At 40.6% G+C, this 18,980-nt stretch overlaps 1 protein-coding gene across 1 annotated transcript; it reads right to left on the reverse strand.

Annotated features, from left to right (window-relative positions):
* Positions 1–481: 481 nt before the first annotated feature.
* LOC125717510 (zinc finger protein 646-like) lies at positions 482–18,356 on the reverse strand. The gene is made up of 4 exons (XM_048990529.1): positions 18,202–18,356; positions 5,475–8,194; positions 3,441–4,598; positions 482–2,756 (listed from the first exon to the last, which is right to left on the reverse strand). Exons 2-4 carry the CDS (start codon positions 7,907–7,909, stop codon positions 1,859–1,861), a joined length of 4,491 nt encoding a protein of 1,496 aa, XP_048846486.1. The 5' UTR covers positions 7,910–8,194; positions 18,202–18,356; the 3' UTR covers positions 482–1,858.
* Positions 18,357–18,980: the final 624 nt, after the last annotated feature.

Below are 18,980 nucleotides of genomic sequence, written 5' to 3' on the forward strand. Positions count from 1 at the left end.
TCCAGCAGCCTAATATGATTCTAGCAGCCAACAGTTGTATTTTAATGTGCTTTAGTGTTTTAATTAACATGTTATAAAAACCTGTGTAACTTTTTAATCGTGAATAAGCAGTCATTCTTAACGCAAGTTTCTTTGGTTTTCAAGACACAAGCACCGTTTCCAAAATAACTTAAAAGATTTGCCGCTTCAAGCGAGTAACCTGACCAGACATTCTATCCATATGGACTATATTTTTAGGAGCACACTTGAACATTATTAAATGCTAACTGAAATTAACCATGACTATTTTATTCCATTATTATTTTGTGTTCATCGACCATTGTACAAGTGGGATAAACCACTCTGAGGTGTGCGGTTACACGAGATTAACCAAACTGCTTATTATTTTTGTATAACCAGACACTTCGCCATGGTTTATCCCTTTCATCTTTGGGATATCTCGTGTTCTGTAACATATCGAAAAAAAGACACAACAGTCATATAAAGATATCATATATTAAGATCCACATTAACTCAATATATTACAATATTGAATGAAACACCACAACAACAGTTCCACAATATTTTTGGTTTTACCATAAAAGCAAACACTGTCCAGTAGCTTCAAATGACAAAACAATTGTCAATAAGAATAATAATAGTAACAAGTATTTAAAAGGACCAGTTTGAAATATTAATAAAACAGGTATATTTGCTTTTTGCAAATGAGCCAATTATCTCTCCATTGTAACAATGAGAATATATTTCTACTATTATACTGCCTGACGCACAGTACACCTACATGGTGCATTTTTAAAAATATCATTTAACACCTCAAACAGTGAAATTAAGAAAACTGTTCCTGAAAACACAAAATGTTTAAGTATATTGGACAACATAATAAAACTTTCTCCAGCTGTACATTGTACTAAGAGCAGCAGGCAATCCATTTCAGATCCATTTTCTCACAGGTTTACCAAATATACACTTAAAATGTCCAAAGAAAATTACTTACGTTTGCATTTGAACATCTCATATGTTATCATTCATTTTTGACTGACATGAATATTCATAATGAAAAACATTTCATAATATTACTATTATTATTCATAATTTTCATTACACTTTATTGATGTCTACACTTGCATACATCAAGTGTTTGAGCTTTCTACTAATGATGGGAATTTGTACAGTTTCTTAAAATGACATTACAACTAGGGATGCACAGATACCGATACTGATATCGGGTATCGAGCCGATACTGCGCACATAATGTTCACACTCGTTCTCATAAAAACTACCACTTTAACTGCAACATTATAACTCAAAGCAGCTGCATTTTTACTCCCTTTTTCTGCTGCCTAACAAGATTTTGGCAGCTAGCGAGAGATTTGTCAGCTGGAATATTTGGGAAGGATAAATGCAGAGAACAGTGGCATTGGAAAATTGGTGAGTATGAATAGAGGATGCCAGCTGTTTGGACATATTTTAAGATAAGGGAGGACAATAGAAGTAAAGCAGATTGCAAGCTCTGTTCTGCTAAAGTGAGACAAAAGCCTACAGCTTATTAATCACAGATGTCCAATCGGCGGATACCCAAAGCCCAGGTATCGGTATCAGGACAGAAAAAGTGGGATTGGTGCATCCCTAATTACAACAATGCTTTTTTAAAATTAGTATAATCTCAATGAGTTAGATGTAATTTAAACTTTATATTGCACCTGGCATAATCTAGCCAGAATTTTCAACCTCCTAGTATTAACTCCCTATTGTGGTTCTTTTAGAGGCATTCATTCTAAAGACACGAAGACAGATATCAGGCACAAAAAAGGAAGACATAGCTTCATTTAATTTCTCAAAAATAACCCATTCTGTCAAATCAGAGGTAGGTTTCTATACCAATACCCAAAATGCTCTTGGTGCCTGTGTCTATGCAGGCCTCAAAATGTTTGTTGTGTACCTTCTGGTGGTGGCGTAGATTGGACTTGCTGGAAAAATTCTTGCCGCAATGTGTGCAAGAGAAGGGTTTTTCCTTTGTGTGAACACGCCGGTGGCAAATTAGCTGAGTGGAGACACGGAAAGCTTTACCGCAATCTGAGCACACATAACGCTTTGGTTCTGTGTGAATCCGTCTATGGTTCTTCAGAGCCATTAGATTAGAGAACTCCTTCTTACAAGTAGAACAAATATATATGCCCAACTTGTGACTGTTTTTATGGTTAAGAAGAGAGCTGGCATGACGGTAGGTACGGCCACAATGCTCACAAATATGGACCTTCTGACTTGTCTCCTTAACATCCTCTTGCTGGTTTTCAACTACTGGCAGTGGGAAGACAGTGGATGGTCTGGGCAGTCCGTTGGGATCTAGCCCTTGAGCAGCCATTACAGCAATGTCCAGTCCAGAATTCCAGTCCAATTCCGAGTGCCCCAATGCATCCTGCTGCGGCAGCTGCTGAGCCTTGCATCGTAGCTCCTGGTGCTTCCTAAAACTCAAGTGACTACGGAAGCTTTGCTGGCAAGTGCTGCAGAATAGTTCTTGCTGTCTCATGTGCACACGTTGGTGACTGCGCAGTTGCGATGATACTCGAAAAGACTTGTCACAGTCTTGGCAACTGTATCGCCGGACTTCAGAGTGGATGCGTTTGTGGTTCTTGAGTGCCATCAGATTGGAAAAGGTTTTGGGACACAGTGTACAGTGGTAAATGCCTGTGGTGTGAGTGTTCCTATGATTGATCAATGAACTGGCATGGCGGTAGGTACGCTCACACTGCTCACACCTGAGAAAAACCAAGCATAATAACAATTACTCGTTTAATTTGCCATCAGTCTACAACATGAATATATATATACAGCGATGAGCCAAAGCATTACAATATCCTTTTTACATGAATAAACAAACGGGTATTCATCACGTTGCGGAGACATTGTGTCCCCATAAGGAAAGGTATACCTGCTTACACACACACACACACACACACACACACACACACACACACACACACACAAGTTGGTCTACCTATCTAAATGTGGACCGTCCATTCATTTCTATGGGAAAAACCCTAATCCCAGTCACGACACCCTTAAGCCCTACCCAGCCCTCACCTTAACCATAAGCAACCAACCAAAATACAAGACTTTTGGCATTCTTACTTTTTTGATTGCATTCACAGATTTTTATAAAATTGAGGTTATCCAAAAGGGGACCTGAAGAAGTGTCCCCAAAAGGAAGGAAGTTTCAGGTTTTACCGCATTTTGGGGACATTTTGGTCCTCAAATGTGATCTATGCAAACTCACACACACAATTCATTTGATAAACTGGTTGTGTTAACATTTTGTTTAGATCTGTAATTTCTACAATTAAATCAATCATTAAAATAAAATTTGTATGGAAAACCAAGAATTTCCATTAACATTTAACAAAAAAACTACATCCAAAGTTCTAGAAATGGGAGGAACTTACTTGAATCTGTTCTCACGCTCATTTTTCCTTGGATTTGCATGGGTCTTTCTTCTGACTTCCTTATGGTATGGCTTTTGGTTTTTCCCACAACGGTGTTGCTCCAATCCTGACTTAGCCAGAAAAGTCTTGGTACATGTAGGACAACTGAAATGCATTTTCTTCTGTGTGTGGACTTTTTGGTGATTCAGAAGAATGCTAGCCAATCGAAAAGCTTTTCCACAGGTTGTACAGACATGCTTTTTCTTCTGTGTGTGAATACGAGTGTGATTGCGCAAAGCCATGGCATTAAAAAAATGCTTGGAGCAGATGGAGCAGCAGAAAATTCCAGTATTGTGTGTATTTTTGTGGTTTAGGAGACTACCTGCATGTCTATAGGTACGATTACAGATGTTGCAAACAAAAGGACGATCCTCTTTCTGTACAAATTCATGGTCACCAGCAACCTTTTGGTCTGAGTTATCAGACAGCTTGGCAGTATGGCAATGTGTTAACTGCCGGTCAGTGGACCCTTTAAATCCTAGACCCCCTTTCAATTCCCTAACCTCCAAAGGTTGCATGTGAACTCTTTGACTGACCCTTTGAGGCATTTTCTTGCCATTGAAGGAGTACTTATAACATGAAAGTCGCTTCTGCCCCTTTAAAATCTTTCCACATTCCTGCAAACTACGTTTATTGCCTGCAAGATGGGTGTGCAAGTGATTCTTCACTGTATGTTTAGAATATGATGATGTACAGATGTACTCTGTCTTGTCTGCCTTTTTGTGGTATACTAGACTCCCAGCATGACAACGGGTCTCTACATAGCGGTCGTTTGCAAAAGGCTGAAATCTCATCTCAGTGCCTTCCAGTCTCTCAGCTTCTTGCTCTATCCGACTGTCAGGGTCATGACAAGGCTCCTTTATCCTGTGCTTTACCCCACATTTTCTGCATATAGCACTGGGCTGCTTACACCTGGACTGAGTTTTTTTCTCAGACACAACTCTGCTTGGGGAGCACTTGGGGAGAACTTCACCAGCTTCAGTCCTACATCCATGCTGAAAACTCTGATGCAGCTGATTAAAATCCTGGAATGTGCCTCTCTTTTCTTTATGGACTTGTAAGTGGTTCAGTAGCTGTTTCTGAATTTTAAAGGACTTCCCACACTTGTCACACGTATGCCTAAAAAAAAAGGGACATATACTTATACAAAGTATTTTACAGGGAAAGTCTGATTACATCTGCATTTTGTCAATGCGATATTCAACCCATCCATTACTATATATATATATATATATATATATATATATATATATATATATATATATTATAAAATACATATTTTCAAACATAATAAAACAAATGTGTGTCATGCCCGGCTCGTCCGCTCCTTGTGTGTGCCACGCCCCCTGATTACCCTCGTGTGTGCCACGCCCCCTGATTACCCTCGTGTGTGCCACGCCCCCTGATTACCCTCGTGTGTGCCACGCCCCCTGATTACCCTCGTGTGTGCCACGCCCCCTGATTACCCTCGTGTGTGCCACGCCCCCTGATTACCCTCGTGTGTGCCACGCCCCCTGATTACCCTCGTGTGTGCCACGCCCCCTGATTACCCTCGTGTGTGCCACGCCCCCTGATTACCCTCGTGTGTGCCACGCCCCCTGATTACCCTCGTGTGTGCCACGCCCCCTGATTACCCTCGTGTGTGCCACGCCCCCTGATTACCCTCGTGTGTGCCACGCCCCCTGATTACCCTCGTGTGTTTCCCTGATCTTGCCCAGCTGTGTCTGATTATTTTCACCCAGTCTTGTCTATTTCAGTCCATGTCTTGCCCTGGATTTTTGTCCGTCATTGATGTTAGTCTTTGTCAGATGGTTCCTAGTCTCCATTTCCCTGGTCACCCGAATAAATCCCTGTTTTCCCCGACTTTCGCCTCCTTGCCTGCTTCCTGCCCGCTTGCCTTACCCGCTTCACCGCAAATCCTGACAGAATGACGGACCCAAACAAACACTGTGCAAAAAACAATATAAATAATATGCCAGTAGGCACAACACTTACCTCTTCAAATCAAAATGAGTCCTATGGTGACTTTTGAGGGCCAGCAGGTTATAGAAGCGCTTCTGGCAAACATGGCAGCGGAAAACCCCAGTTCTATGTGACTTCTTGTGATTAAGAAGAGAACTAGGGTGCCTATAAGTTCGGCCACACTGATCACACCTGTGGGGATGATCTCCTGAATCAAGAATCGGCTGGAAATATCTTGGACCATTATGGTCAACGGTTTTCTCAAGTTGTTTTTCCACATTTAGTTTTTTACCTTTTCCTTTGACAGCGCACTCATGAGCCTCTAATTCATTGTACTCTGTGCAAAACATACCACATTCTCCACAGATGTGGCTCTTTTCCTCTGTTTTGACATCTGTGCTGCAGGTATTGTACGTCTTGCTCTGTACAACCTCATTGGTCCCATCCTGCCCATGAAGGGGCTGGTGTGCCAGCAAGTCATGCTCGTTGAAAAAGCTTTCCCCACAGGTACTGCAGATGATTAAACTACCTTCCATTTCTTGGTTCCTTCTCCAGTTCTCTTCGTTTGTGGAGTCCGTACTCATGGGTATACCTTGGAAATGAGTTTTCCCACGCAAATGACTTTTCAGTGCCCAAAGGCTTGTGTAGTGGTTCCCACACTCTGAACACTGATACATTTCCCCATCATCCTCCTTTGTGTCACCACTACTGGAATTTATAAGGGAAAGACTTCCTTGCTTGTTGATCCATTTAAGGTCCCTGCAGTTTTGTAGAGGATACTCTTCTTTATCATTAGCTAAAATACCACTTGTTGTATACTGTTGTTGTTGGCACCTCTGGGGGCAGAAGTGTGACTTAATCCCTGTAATGTCTCTGTATGTTTCACCACAGTCTGCACACATGTGTGTCTCTTCCATTTGGTTAATTGACGGTAGAAGAGTGTGTTCTAACCTGTCCTGGGCATGGGAAATGCCAAACTGTTTATGAATCTCATTTAGCCCATCAATATCACTGTTATAATAAACTTGGTGTGAAATACCAGCAACATTCTCATGTAACGGAGAACTGTTATCTTCCTGGTCCTGAATATTACAGGAACTCTGCTGTAATTCAAGTGTTAATGGTTCAGGAGAAAGCCAATCTCCCTCTATATTAAAAGGCAAACCAGGCAATGTTGTCCTGTGGCTGCGTAAATGTCTGTTCAAGGCTGCAAGATGTGGGTAGTATTTACAGCAGACTGAACATTGGTAGCTGCCTGTCTGGTGGGAAAGTTTGTGATTGATCAAGCTACCAGCATGGCGGTATCTTTTCCCACAGATGTCACATGTGAATCGACGATCTTTAGTATTCTCAGATAAAGAATTTGACAGTTCGTCTTTGACAGGTGCCATTTCCAGTGCTTGTAATCCATGGCCAGACTGCTTAGAGTCCAGCATTTGAGAGTCTGATTGAGGGCTTGAGGTGGATGGAGAATTGTGAGTCAAGTAGTGGTCTTTAAGGTTTTCCAAGTCAGAATATTTTACCCCACAGTATGCACAGGTATACAACTGATTATTAGTATGCTCACCAGCTTCCTGTTTGTCCAAATGGTGTGAGGGAGGAAAGGGTTTCTTAGAATGTAAGAAAGCATCAGAGTCTGCATAATAACTGTCAGATAATTCACTGGCAGAAGATGAGGTACTATGCATCAGTATGTGTTCTTTTAAGTTTCTCTTTTTGGGAAAGAATATGTCACACAAGTTGCAAAACCATGCAGTTGCACTCTTTTGGGAAGCAGTAAGGCACAGGTCAGATACAGCTGCTTGGGGCTGGGCAGAAATGTGGACAGGTGTGGTTTGAAACTTAGATTTAGTGTGGGTGCGCTGGTGGTTGTTCAGAGCTGCAAGGTTGTTGAACTGTTTGTAACAGATGGGACACTGAAATACCCCAAGTTGATGTGATTTCTTGTGGTTGATAAGACTACCATGGTGCCGGTACGTCTTTTCACATTGGTCACATTTGAATGGTCGATCCACTGAATCATTAGTGACAGACTTTTGCTCATCGGTAGAATTATTATCATTGAATGTATCAGTCATATCAGTGTTGATTAAGGTATTCTGGTCTGGTCTTTCTCCATTCTCCTGCATAATAGTTCTGGATTCCAAATGCTCCTTCTTTATAGATTCCTCTTGAGATCCATGAGACCCATGGACTTGATGGTGTACCACAAGTTGGGAAAACAGCCGGAAGGCCTTTCCACATACAGAACAGGAGAAGCTCTTGTTACTGGTGTGGATCCGGAGGTGGTTTTTCAAAGCCAGAGCATTGGAGAGAACCCTAATACACAAAGGACACTGGAAGGATCCCACTTCATGGACTTTCTTATGGTTTGCTAGGCTGCCCGCATGTCTATAGCACCGTCCACATTGCTCACATTTGAATCTGCTACTTTCCTTTTCCAGCATGTAAGTATCAATGTACTCCATGCTGTATACACTTCTAGGGAACACAATATTATAATTCTTGTTTGGCAGGCCTTTAGTCTAATTAATAGAATATACATTCATATTCAAAAGAGATCCAAAAATAATAAGCAGTTTTTAAAAAGTGTAGTTCAAGCTTCAGCTGGCTTTCAGGGGCAGCCATTTCAAAATTTTCACATTAAAAAAAGTGAAATGAAGAGAAAGCAATTCATCACAACTCTTTAAAATCCATTCCATTTACTGAACTCCAGTGGAGAAAATGGACAGGAAGTAGATCTCAAAGGATGACTGCGAAGAAACAAACAAAGAAGCGTTTAGTGTGTTTCTGAGGGATCAGAAGTCAAACCACACCATCACTATGGTGAAAAAACAAATATTAAGCACATAAGACAAACATCACAAAAACAAATCTCGAGTAATTCAGTCAACAGTGAGAAGTACGACATATAAAAATTGTCTTTACATATAATGTTATATATAACCTTTTCAGCATGGCAACTTCTTTCAACTAAATTTCAACCCAATCCAGTGAAAAATAAGCAATTGTCGAGGTTTGGAATTCAGCTACAAAGAATTGAAAAAAAAGCTCCAAGGATCAAATTTCAAAAATACATCAGTTTGTTCAAGAAAATCCATGACTTGAACTGGGAGGTCTAAGTGAATTGGTTTGGAATGACCCGTTAATTGATTTACAACTTCATTCTAATTTAATTGAAACTAGGGATATGTATCTCAATCTCTGAGGTGATGCGATACACATCTCAATGCATTGGCAGCGATCCGATACATTAAAGATATACAGGAAGCCGCTACTATTGCAATACGATACAATCATGGGCAGTTATGGACAATTGTGGGCAGTGGTGCCCTAATGGTTAGGAAGCGTGCCTGTAATTGAAAGATTGCTGCTTGAAATCCCTGACCAGCAAGGCACCACTGAAGTACCCTGAGCAAGGTACCGCCCCCAAGCACTGCTCCCCAGGCGCTGAATTAGCTGCCCTCTGCTATGTCGCATATGGGTTAAATGTAGAAGACACGCTTCCAACTCGAAAGACTTGGTTGAGAGACTTGCAGAGAATTGGCCACTGACAGCAGTGGAGAACTGGAAATGAGAGGGTGTGCTTTAGAAACAGTTTAGAGAGGGGAAATAAATCTAAATATTCAATTATTGGTGACATTTCTAAATAATAAAGGCATAGGGCTTCTACTAGTAATTAAATATCTATGTAACTCTGGCCATGTGCTGCTTTCCACTCAGTAATTACAGTGGCCAGGGCAGACCAGGCCCTAAACTCTGCCTTCATGGCACTCTGCATTGTGTTTTAAAAAGTTGGTGATGTGACGTGATGTGCTGAGGGAGGTGCAGGCCCAGGTGCACCGCAGCAACAGCATCTGCGGTAACAGCCTCACTTCAGGTGTTCTGACCCAGCGGGGAGTGCAATATGATGGGAGAGGTGGGTAATGGTGAATAGTCAGGAGGCATGTATGACTTAAACAGCAAAGCAAAACTAAAGACTTGCTCATAGGCCTTAATTAAATGTATTTAATTAATTAAAATATAAAAATAAATAAATATAATCTTAAAGGAAAAAATAGCAAAGCAAAAAATCTTTGGACTGTATGAAAATTAAATCGCCACAAAAGAAATTACAGCTAATTAACTTTATCATAGCGGGCACTGTGACTTGTTCAGATTAGGGCTGCAGCTATCGATTCTTTTAATAATCAAGTAACGTATTGATTATTCAATCTATTAACTGAGTAATACTTTAGTGACACAGTTTACACAGATTTTCACAGTTTAAATGGACTTCATATTTGTTCACTTACATTTTGCCCAGACTACCTTAAATCCGACAAGTTACCCCGATAAGCCAGTAACCCCACTTTGTAGTACAGGCCACAGGTGTGAGCTGGATAAGACTTAAAAAGATGCGGGTGGGAGTGAAACAAAATATGATGAGCAGGTGGGTGCGTGACAGAATCTTGCAGGTACGGGCAAAAGCAGGATTCAAAATTCCATTCTGCACAGACATCTAACGCAGAGAGCAGACAAGAGAGCAGTAGCAGCATAACTGGTTAAAATGTTGGTGGCATTCATTCTTATGGCTACATGACCAAATACCAAGTCAAAATACCAAAACAAAACTTTTTACATTTGTTATACATTTAGAAGTAAATATTACAACACAAAACACGTGAATAATTCATAGAAGTATATAAAAATTACGGTTGAAAATCGATTTTAAAAAATTCACTAAAATATTAATCACTTGTATGACCTTAAACTGCATCCAGTCCTGCAAGGGATCCTCCAACTTGCAGGGAAACGTTTTTTGGGGGTTGGTGGCAGGATTGGCACTTGAGCCACCGTAAGAGCTAATAGGGTCAGGCCTGCTGGGGAACGGGGCAGGCGTGGTGCTGAGGCGTCGTCACCTGCATGGCGGCACTCGGGTCCCAGTTTGAAGCGACTCATCCGGGTAGGAAAGTAGAACGTCTCGTCTCTCCAGCAAGATGACCATTTTCCTCTGCTGTCAGGGGAGTTTTGTAAACTCCTCATTTCAGTGGCAACACTCTCTGAGGTACACAGACCTGAGAGTGGCCAGATCTCTGTAGGTGGGTATACCTACTTTTGGTCTGGTCAGTCTGATGCCTGCCATACTCAGAGAGTAGCTGCTGCTGTAGTGGATCGGCTCCTTCTGATGGTGTCTGATGTCACTCCTTTCAAAGAACGTATCATTAGACTTAGGCTAAGGCACTCTTTGGCTATCTTGTCTGTGGTCTCATTGTATGCTCCGAACGCGGTGAGTGATCTCTCGTTGAGGGAAACATTTTACTCGCAACATCGCTCATTGGTTGAAGGGTGCTCATAAGTTGACACTCCTCTGGTCATGGGTGACTTCAATGAAACCCCTGGCACTGACAGGGCTGGCTATGAGGATTGTGTCGGTCCCCATGGGTCTGGAGACCGGGGTGAAAGTGGTTCCATGTTCCTGAGGGCTGCGGCCTGAGCCACATCGTTGGACTTGGTACTCCAAAATGGACTTGGTGGTGCAGCGAAGATTGATCGATCACGTCCTCATGGGCAGATTCTGAAAGCTGCTGCAGAACTGCAGGGTCTACAGAAGTGCCCAGATTGTGAATTCTGACCACAGACTTATTGTTGCTACTCTGGAGATTCAGTTTAGATCCAGCAGGCTACCACCTATTAGAAGAGAGAATGAGGCTGAACTTAGCCAGACTCCAAGTTCGAGCTGTTTCTGAGGAGTTTGCACACAGTTTTTGTGAGGAACTTACAGATTTGGGTGCGACTGCTGACTCTAATGTGATGTGGGAGACCTTCTGTGATAAGATCCTGAAGGTTGCCGAGGGTTGTGTTGGTGTTGCCAGTGTTTCCAGAAGAAGGTGTTTCATCTCGCAGGGCACCTTGGATATTATCGAGAGGAATCGCAGCACGTGACTTGGTGGCAACTCCAGTCTGTACCAGGAAATGAGAAGGACCACTGTGAGAGCAGATAAGGAGGCGTTGGGAAGATGAATTTGTGAGCAGGTGATACACCATCTGTGGTTTAGTGACCCACATCCTGCTTACAGACGAATTGAAGCATTACGCACATTTGAATGTGTTCCTCGGAGATTTGCAGTAAGGGCACGTGATGGGACAGTCCTTACGGATGACACTGCAGTTGTGACTTGCTGGGCTACTTTGAGCAGTTGTTTAAAGCTGACTCTTCAGCTAGGATGTTGGACATCTCTGGGTCTACAATTCGCGAAGCTGATCCTCTGATCAGCTGTGAACCTCCTAATCTAACTAAGATTACATGGATGGTGAATCAGCTGGGGTTAGGCATCATCCCAGCTGACTGGAAAATGGGACTTGTAGTCCCTATCTGGAAAGGGAAGGGTGATCGTGTGGATTGCAGCAACTACAGGTGGATAACAATGCTTTCAGTGCTGAGCAAGTTCCTTGCCAGGGTCATCCTTAACAGGATCCGTGATCACTTGCTTGCCAGACAGCAACCAGAGCAGTCTGGTTTTACGCCTAAGAAGCCTACCATCGACCGTATCCTTGCACTTCTCATCAAGTGCAAGCGCGAATATCGACAGAGGTTTTTTGCAGCCTTTGTCGATTTTCGTAAAGCATTCAACTCAGTTAATCGAGTTGCCCTGTGGGACATTCTGAGACTTTGCGGGATTCCCCCAAAGCTACTGGACGTCATGGCCGGCCTGTACACTGGTACTACAAGTGCTGTGTAGAGTGGATGGAGAACCTCTGTGTTCTTCCAAGTTGATTCTGGGGTTTGCCAAGGTTGTGTTCTTGCTCCGACTCTGTTCAATACTTGTATGGACTCGGGTGTTGGGCAGAGTAGTGGGGTCCAACATATGTAGGGCGTCCTTTGGTGAAGAAAGATTTACTAATTGTGACTTTTACGATGCCGTAATTCATCGTCAAGCATCAGCGGAATCAATGGAGGCTCCTGAAGAGTTTCGCTGTGTGGTGGGTGTGGCAACACACTGAATCAATGCATGCTCCCCAACCTGACCTGATCTGGAGTACATGGGTTACTGTCATAAACTCGTAACCATAACATATTGATTATCCCATCCATCCATTTTCCAAACCGCTTTTCCTGCTGGGTTGCAGGGGGTCTGGAGCCTATCCCGGAAGCAATGGGCACGAGGCAGGGAACAACCCAGGATGGGGGGCCAGCCCATTGCAGGGCACACTCACACACCATTCGCTCTATATTTATTATCCAGAATTTCTTTAATTAGTTTGAAAACAACTTCATTAAATAAACTGTCAATTATGCTTCTGGAGTAGTTAATCAGTTTTGTTATATTAGCATTAGTTTTTGCAATAAACCAAAGTATTTCATCAAATTAAGCGCAAGTTACTGAGATGAAGGAAAAAATTAATTAAGCTAACAAAAAATCAGCAAAAATATACATCCTTCTAGAGCCCTGCATTGGGACTGGGATCCCGCGGGACCCAACGGAAATCTCGCAGGAGCGGGTGGTTTTAAGGTTGCCGTGGGTGAGAACAGGCGGCTAAAAATAGCCAGCGGGTCCCAAGATTTTTGGCAGGATGGAGAATGTAACTGATGTCATTTATTTTGTGTTATATATTCGTGTTTGTTCTGAGCCATTGTATTAAATTGTGATGTTCAGCTAGTTTAAATGTATTTGTTTGAAATAATGTTCAGGGTTCTCTTCTGTTTTAAGCTGCTCTTGTTTGTTTATAATAATGTGATATTTAAACATTTGTTGTATAGATTTGGTTATTGTTTTTTTAATAACTGTGCAGATATTTGCACATCTAATTAGTATGTAGGCTCAGTTTACATTTATTTGTAATTCAAAATTGAGAGATTTTGTTGAATGCGTTTTATTTCTTTAGTTCTTGTTCTATTGGAATAAAACATTTAATGCATATAAACTTATTTCATCATACAGTATATACGTTAATGGATCTGCGGGTGCGGGCGGGATTGGGCAGAAATATTGCCGGAGCTCATTAAATGTAAGAAATAAATCCGGATGAATTTCAATACTTCCAAAGAGGCTCAATGAACAGACGATAATAACACAACATATAAAGTATTATGAGGAGGGATGGCAAACATATTTTCTTCCAAGGTGCATTAAAGTTAATGCTTTTTAATATTTTTAAGATCCCATGGGTACCTGCTTCCTTTGCCACCACACAGTACTACTGCTTAGGTTTTGGGGCAATTGGTGTGAAAATTACACCAGGTATTTACTTTATCCTAATTATGGTCTTGTAAAGCAATAAGATCTATCATGTAGTTTTTGATTTTTCGCATTCACAAGGTCAAACGCTGTCTGCTTTCACCCTTCTCTTTGATGCCACTCCATCAGTCAAAATTTAATCAGTTTAGTACCCATTCAATACCACTGCAAAGTGTGATAACATACATCAAGACTTCATTTACCATTCTTGGGTCAGTTAATACTCGACACTTGCAATGTGTATGCTTAGGCACGCTGTTACTACAAAAGTGGTGTTGCTGCTCATGTGTGTGAGTGGTTTCCTTCAATCTTGAGGATTCAAAGATACATCCACCCGGGGCATTGCGAGAAAACCCATGTAAGTCGGCTCCTTTGTTCCAGTCTTATTTGTTTATATGAGGTTGTGGCCTGAAATGTATTACACTCACTGCCTCCACAAGTTACCAAAGATTATCATATTTGCAAGAAGATTAGCAAAGCATCATATATACAAACATATACATAATACACACACGCGCGCAATCAAAATTAGAGAACAAGGGATGTTTTTTTTTAATGTACAAGTCACAGCTTATCCGAATTCAAAGTTATACTTACATGACTATATGTATTTTAATCATATTTCATCAGTGAAATCTATGCTACATCACAAATAAATGGTTTAACCAAAAAATCTGAAGGATTAGAGAACGATTCACATTTTTGTAGAGGCCTACAAATAAATTCAATCAACTTTTTATAATGGCTACAACATTCAGAAATTAATAGGATGTTTTAAAATGACCGATACATCAGCACCCAGGACACAGCCAACGTCTCACACTGCTCTTACATGATTTTGTTCCATTTGTCTTCTAGTTTCTTCTACAATTTAGTAACTGTAGTGGTTTTGTTTGCCATAATTTTGTCACCAATTACCTTCCAGAGATTTTTAATAGAGTTCAGAACAGGACTTTCTGCTGGTGATTTCATCACCCTGATGTTCTGAGCTTTGAGGAATTGCTTCATCCATTTTGCAGTGTGGTAAGGGGCACTGTCTTGTATAAAAATGACTGGATGTCTGGGTGATGCTTGTAGGGAAGGAACCGCATGTTGCTGAAGGAGGATATGATACTTATTAGCATTCATCTTACCATGTAGCCATATGAAAGGCCTGACTCACGCAGCAGAGAACATACCACACACTATAACACTTACCACTCCCAACTTTTCCTCAAAAACTTCTGGTGGAGTCTTTCCTCAATTCAACACCAGAAATAATGCTTCTCACCTGAACCAACTAAATTAAACTTGCTTTCATCACTGCAATTGTCTTTGGACCAGTTGTCCTCCGTCCACACAATATGCTCCATGGCAAAGGGCTAGTTTAGCCTTTTCATTCTTCTTGCTGATGAGTGACTTGGTCACCGCGGAGTGGACTTTCAGTCCATATTGTCCCAGACAATGTGACCCTGTCAAGAGAAATGCCCTGCCCAGAACTAATCTGGCAAACAATCTCCCTATCATCATATTCACTTGCTCGCTTGTCATATGCGGGCAACGAGCCTTTTTTGGGACATGAATAACTTAGTTTTATTGTATTGCTTCAGTAGTGGAGAAATGAAGCTCTAACTTCAATGACTAAATTCTCTTCCAGTGGTTAAGATGGTCATCCCAGCAGCCTTCAACAAGCTAACATCACAGGGTTTCAGTCACCATGGAAAGGTCCGCCATCATGCAAAATGCCTATCAGTGTTGCAAAATAGATTGCGGTTGACAGACATTTCAGATTAGATCCAAAAACTGTCAAGTATAACAAATCATTGTCTAATTTTAATCATAGGCCTTCTTCAAATTTCACATTTAAACCATTTATTTTGCAATGTGGCACAAGTTTCACTAATGAAATATGATTAAAATTCACCTCTTCTATTCACATTAGAAAAACCTTTTAATTTAGAGAAGCTGTGAATTGGTACATTACAAAAATATCTCGTTCTCTAATTTTGAGAATGTTAGATTAGTTTTATTTACATAATCTCAAAATAAAATACTACACTCTACTGGATAACCAAAATGTCCCCACACCTCTGACTGGAATGTGGCTGGAGGCTCTGCAATCTCACGGTTATTACCCATCTTGACCAAATAATACTATCCTAACTTCTACCACAGGCACAATCACTTGTCACATGACTGAACCAAAATAGTCATGTGATACACAGTTCTAAAGTGTAAGATTTGCAAAATATACAGTGTTCCCTAATTTTAAACAGAATAATAATTTTGTGTGTGTTATAGTATTAATTGTGAAATGAAAAATGAGAACTCAACGGGGTGTAATCGAGAGCAAGCAGTTTGTGTGTGTGTGTGTGTGTGGGGGGGGGGGGGTTATGGCTGTATTTTGCACTCCGATCTTCCACAACCACTGCACTAGATATTTGTATCACAGTTTCGGTCTCAATTTTAGAACCATTATATAATGCTGTATGTTATGCGTCAGAATTTACATGGCATTTGTTAGTATTTCGTACTTATGTTGTTACATGATACCAAAAATTTCCAAATATCATCAGGTGATTTTTTTTTTGCCATAAATACTGCAATATTTGTAAAGCAAAAAGAGTTCAAAATAAATTTCTGAAACTCATCTATGAGTGATTTAAACAGCAAGGATGAAGATGACTGTGATTGGCTTAGAGAGCATACAGAGCTCATGCAACAGTAGCTGTGGTAAACTTCCATTTTTTTTTTTTTTTTTTTTTTTTTTACATATATTAGATAGTTCCTTTTCAAGATTAACATTAAAATTGAAAAGTTAAGTTTTTTTTCTATGACAGAATCTAAATATTTAAAAAATTAAACTTCCCACACTCTGCAAATTTTATCACTGAGATTCCTAAAAACTGGAAATGTACTGAAAAATAATAATCAATACTATATTGATCCCCTTGGGGAAATTGTCTTTATGCCTCCCTCAACTTGCTCTTTTTTGTAGAGTAAGTTGTCCGCAAAGGGCAGCCACACATTGTGGTGCCCAGGGAGCTGGGGGTTAAGGGCCTTGCTCAAGTCCCACTGAGCCACACGCTACACCAAAGTTAGTAAAAAAAAAAAAAAAAAAAAACCTTACACTGTGGTATGTCTGTACAGTATGAAGGCATGCAAAAGCCTGATCGGAACCCAGCTGTCATAGTCCTTGCAATGTGAGAATTGCATGTGTATAACTTGCAATGTCTATATTAATATCATTGCACAGCCCTACTGCACACAGAGGCACACAATAGTGTTCAGAATAATTTCTCTTGCCTCTGAAAATATTCCATTCTGAAAATCTTCTAGCCATTCATTAATGCGGACTGTACCGTGTATAGTCCCTTGGCAAAAGTTGACCATACTGCCCCCAAGATTTTTGGTGGCACTGCATCTTACCTACCCATAGGGTTCATTCCACACATAGCTGCACAAATGACACTTGCAATGAACACTGGATACGCATGGCAGTGTTGCGAACGTCAAGTATAAATGCAACTTATAGGCACGTTTTGAGTTCTGCTAACAATTCTGGTTTAAAACGCTAACTGGTTAACCCTAACCCTAACCACCTACGGACCCAGCAAAACTCTAAGTTGTGTTAATATATTTGAGAGTTGTAAATTGTATATTGTGTGTAACATGGAGGGAAAAATTTTGTAACAAACATTTAAACTGCACTTTTGGGGGGATAAACTATTATGTCAAGATGTGTCAAAGTCATTGTTCTATTGCAATATGCCACCTCATCTATTTAGAATTACTCCTTTGTTCTTTGGGAAAATAACTTTTTAAAAGTCTCTTTTTGTTTTTTTTTTAAAGATATACACAGCTTAACAACCAATACATCATTTGCGGGGAGGGGGGGTAGTTTCAGACTCTTCCATAAGACATGCCTTTAAGGAAGACATTCTTGGCTCTCTCCAGAGAAAGCCCTCCATATTTCAAAGCTTTGGAATCGCTTCCGTAACCCACCGCGACCGTCTGCAATGCATCTGCACAGTTATTTAACTAATACAATTTTATTACAATAACACTAAGCCCATCAAATTCGGTTTTCAATCGCGCTGTGTTTTTAGTGAAGACTTGCCCATCTATTCGACAATGAATTAATACCGTGAATATTTCATATATTAAAGAGTCCATTATATTAGAAGTTCATTATATCGTGTATGTCTATCATAGGATGAACTGAGACAAGCTAGGGTTATTTCGCTGTTGAGGATTAAAACCCAACCACCTCACACACCTAACGAAGACGGAAGTAGAAGGACAGCTAACCAGTTAGCCAGCTAGCTGTCGTTACTTCGACAAGAAATAAAACAAACAGGAAACTTGCTACATGACACTAATTATTTTGCCTGGATTTGGCCATATTTATGCATATAACAAAAACGGCACTACCTTATAGCAAACCTTCCGCTGAGGCTATCTAGCTAACTTAAATACAACACAAAAGATTTCATTAACTAAGCATTTGTGAAATACAGCACATCACCTAGTCAGAATAAAGACGTTAAACGACAACTTACCCCCAAATCCGTTCAGTGACAGCGCTAGATGATTCTCTCAATCATCCTGTTGAAATGTATCTGAGCTAAAATATTTCTTTCTTTTTCTTCTTTTCTGCTACTGAGTCCGGCTCTTTGTGGCCGCCGCCTGCCGTGGTCGCTGATTCGCAGGAATCACTAATGGGACGTGACTGGTGCGTGTTCCCACCATGCAGTGCGAGAAGCGCAGAGGAGCGCTGCTCTCCGTAATACTTCGTAGTATGTCGGATATATGCTTTAACAATAAAGCGATACAGGAAAACAAATCTTAAATTTGCCCTGAAAGCAGACACATTTAAACTTAGACTAAAAGGTTTTGATTCATCCATGTCTTTGATTAATTCCCGCACTGCATTGCACTTTCTTTAAACATTTTTTTTTCTTTTTCTTTCTGTAAAGCACCTTGAATTACCTCTGTGTTTGAAATGTTCTATATAAATTTGTTGAGCTGCCAACATTATTGTGTTCCCTAACTCAGGTGTTAATATGTACATATGTATATGTAATGAAATTTCATTTGAGGTGTACTTAACAGTGAATGCCTTGGATTCTTTTCAGAAGACCAAATAGATCGTACTTCACGTAACCTACGTGAAGCTGATGTTTACTTGTAGTTAGTCGAATATATCAGGCAACAGGTGCATTGGAATACTTGCTTGTTGATTCACACTACAAAAACCGAAGATGCAAAACAATATCATGCAGTGTAAAATAGTACAGATGTAAAACTATATGTTCAGCAGCATCCTCCTACGGGCCCA

The sequence above is a fragment of the Brienomyrus brachyistius genome, chromosome 22, assembly GCF_023856365.1.
Source record: "Brienomyrus brachyistius isolate T26 chromosome 22, BBRACH_0.4, whole genome shotgun sequence".
In the NCBI taxonomy this organism is placed as follows: Eukaryota; Metazoa; Chordata; class Actinopteri; order Osteoglossiformes; family Mormyridae; genus Brienomyrus; species Brienomyrus brachyistius.

Excerpts from the sequence above, each read along its gene's own strand:
- LOC125717510 (XM_048990529.1), bottom strand. The coding sequence starts at position 7,909 with ATGGAGTACATTGATACTTACATGCTGGAAAAGGAAAGTAGCAGATTC. Across the intron at positions 4,599-5,474 it reads ACTCATTTTGATTTGAAGAG|GCATACGTGTGACAAGTGTG; the intron begins GTAAGTGTTGTG and ends CTTTTTTTTTAG. Across the intron at positions 2,757-3,440 it reads GAGCGTGAGAACAGATTCAA|GTGTGAGCAGTGTGAGCGTA; the intron begins GTAAGTTCCTCC and ends GGTTTTTCTCAG.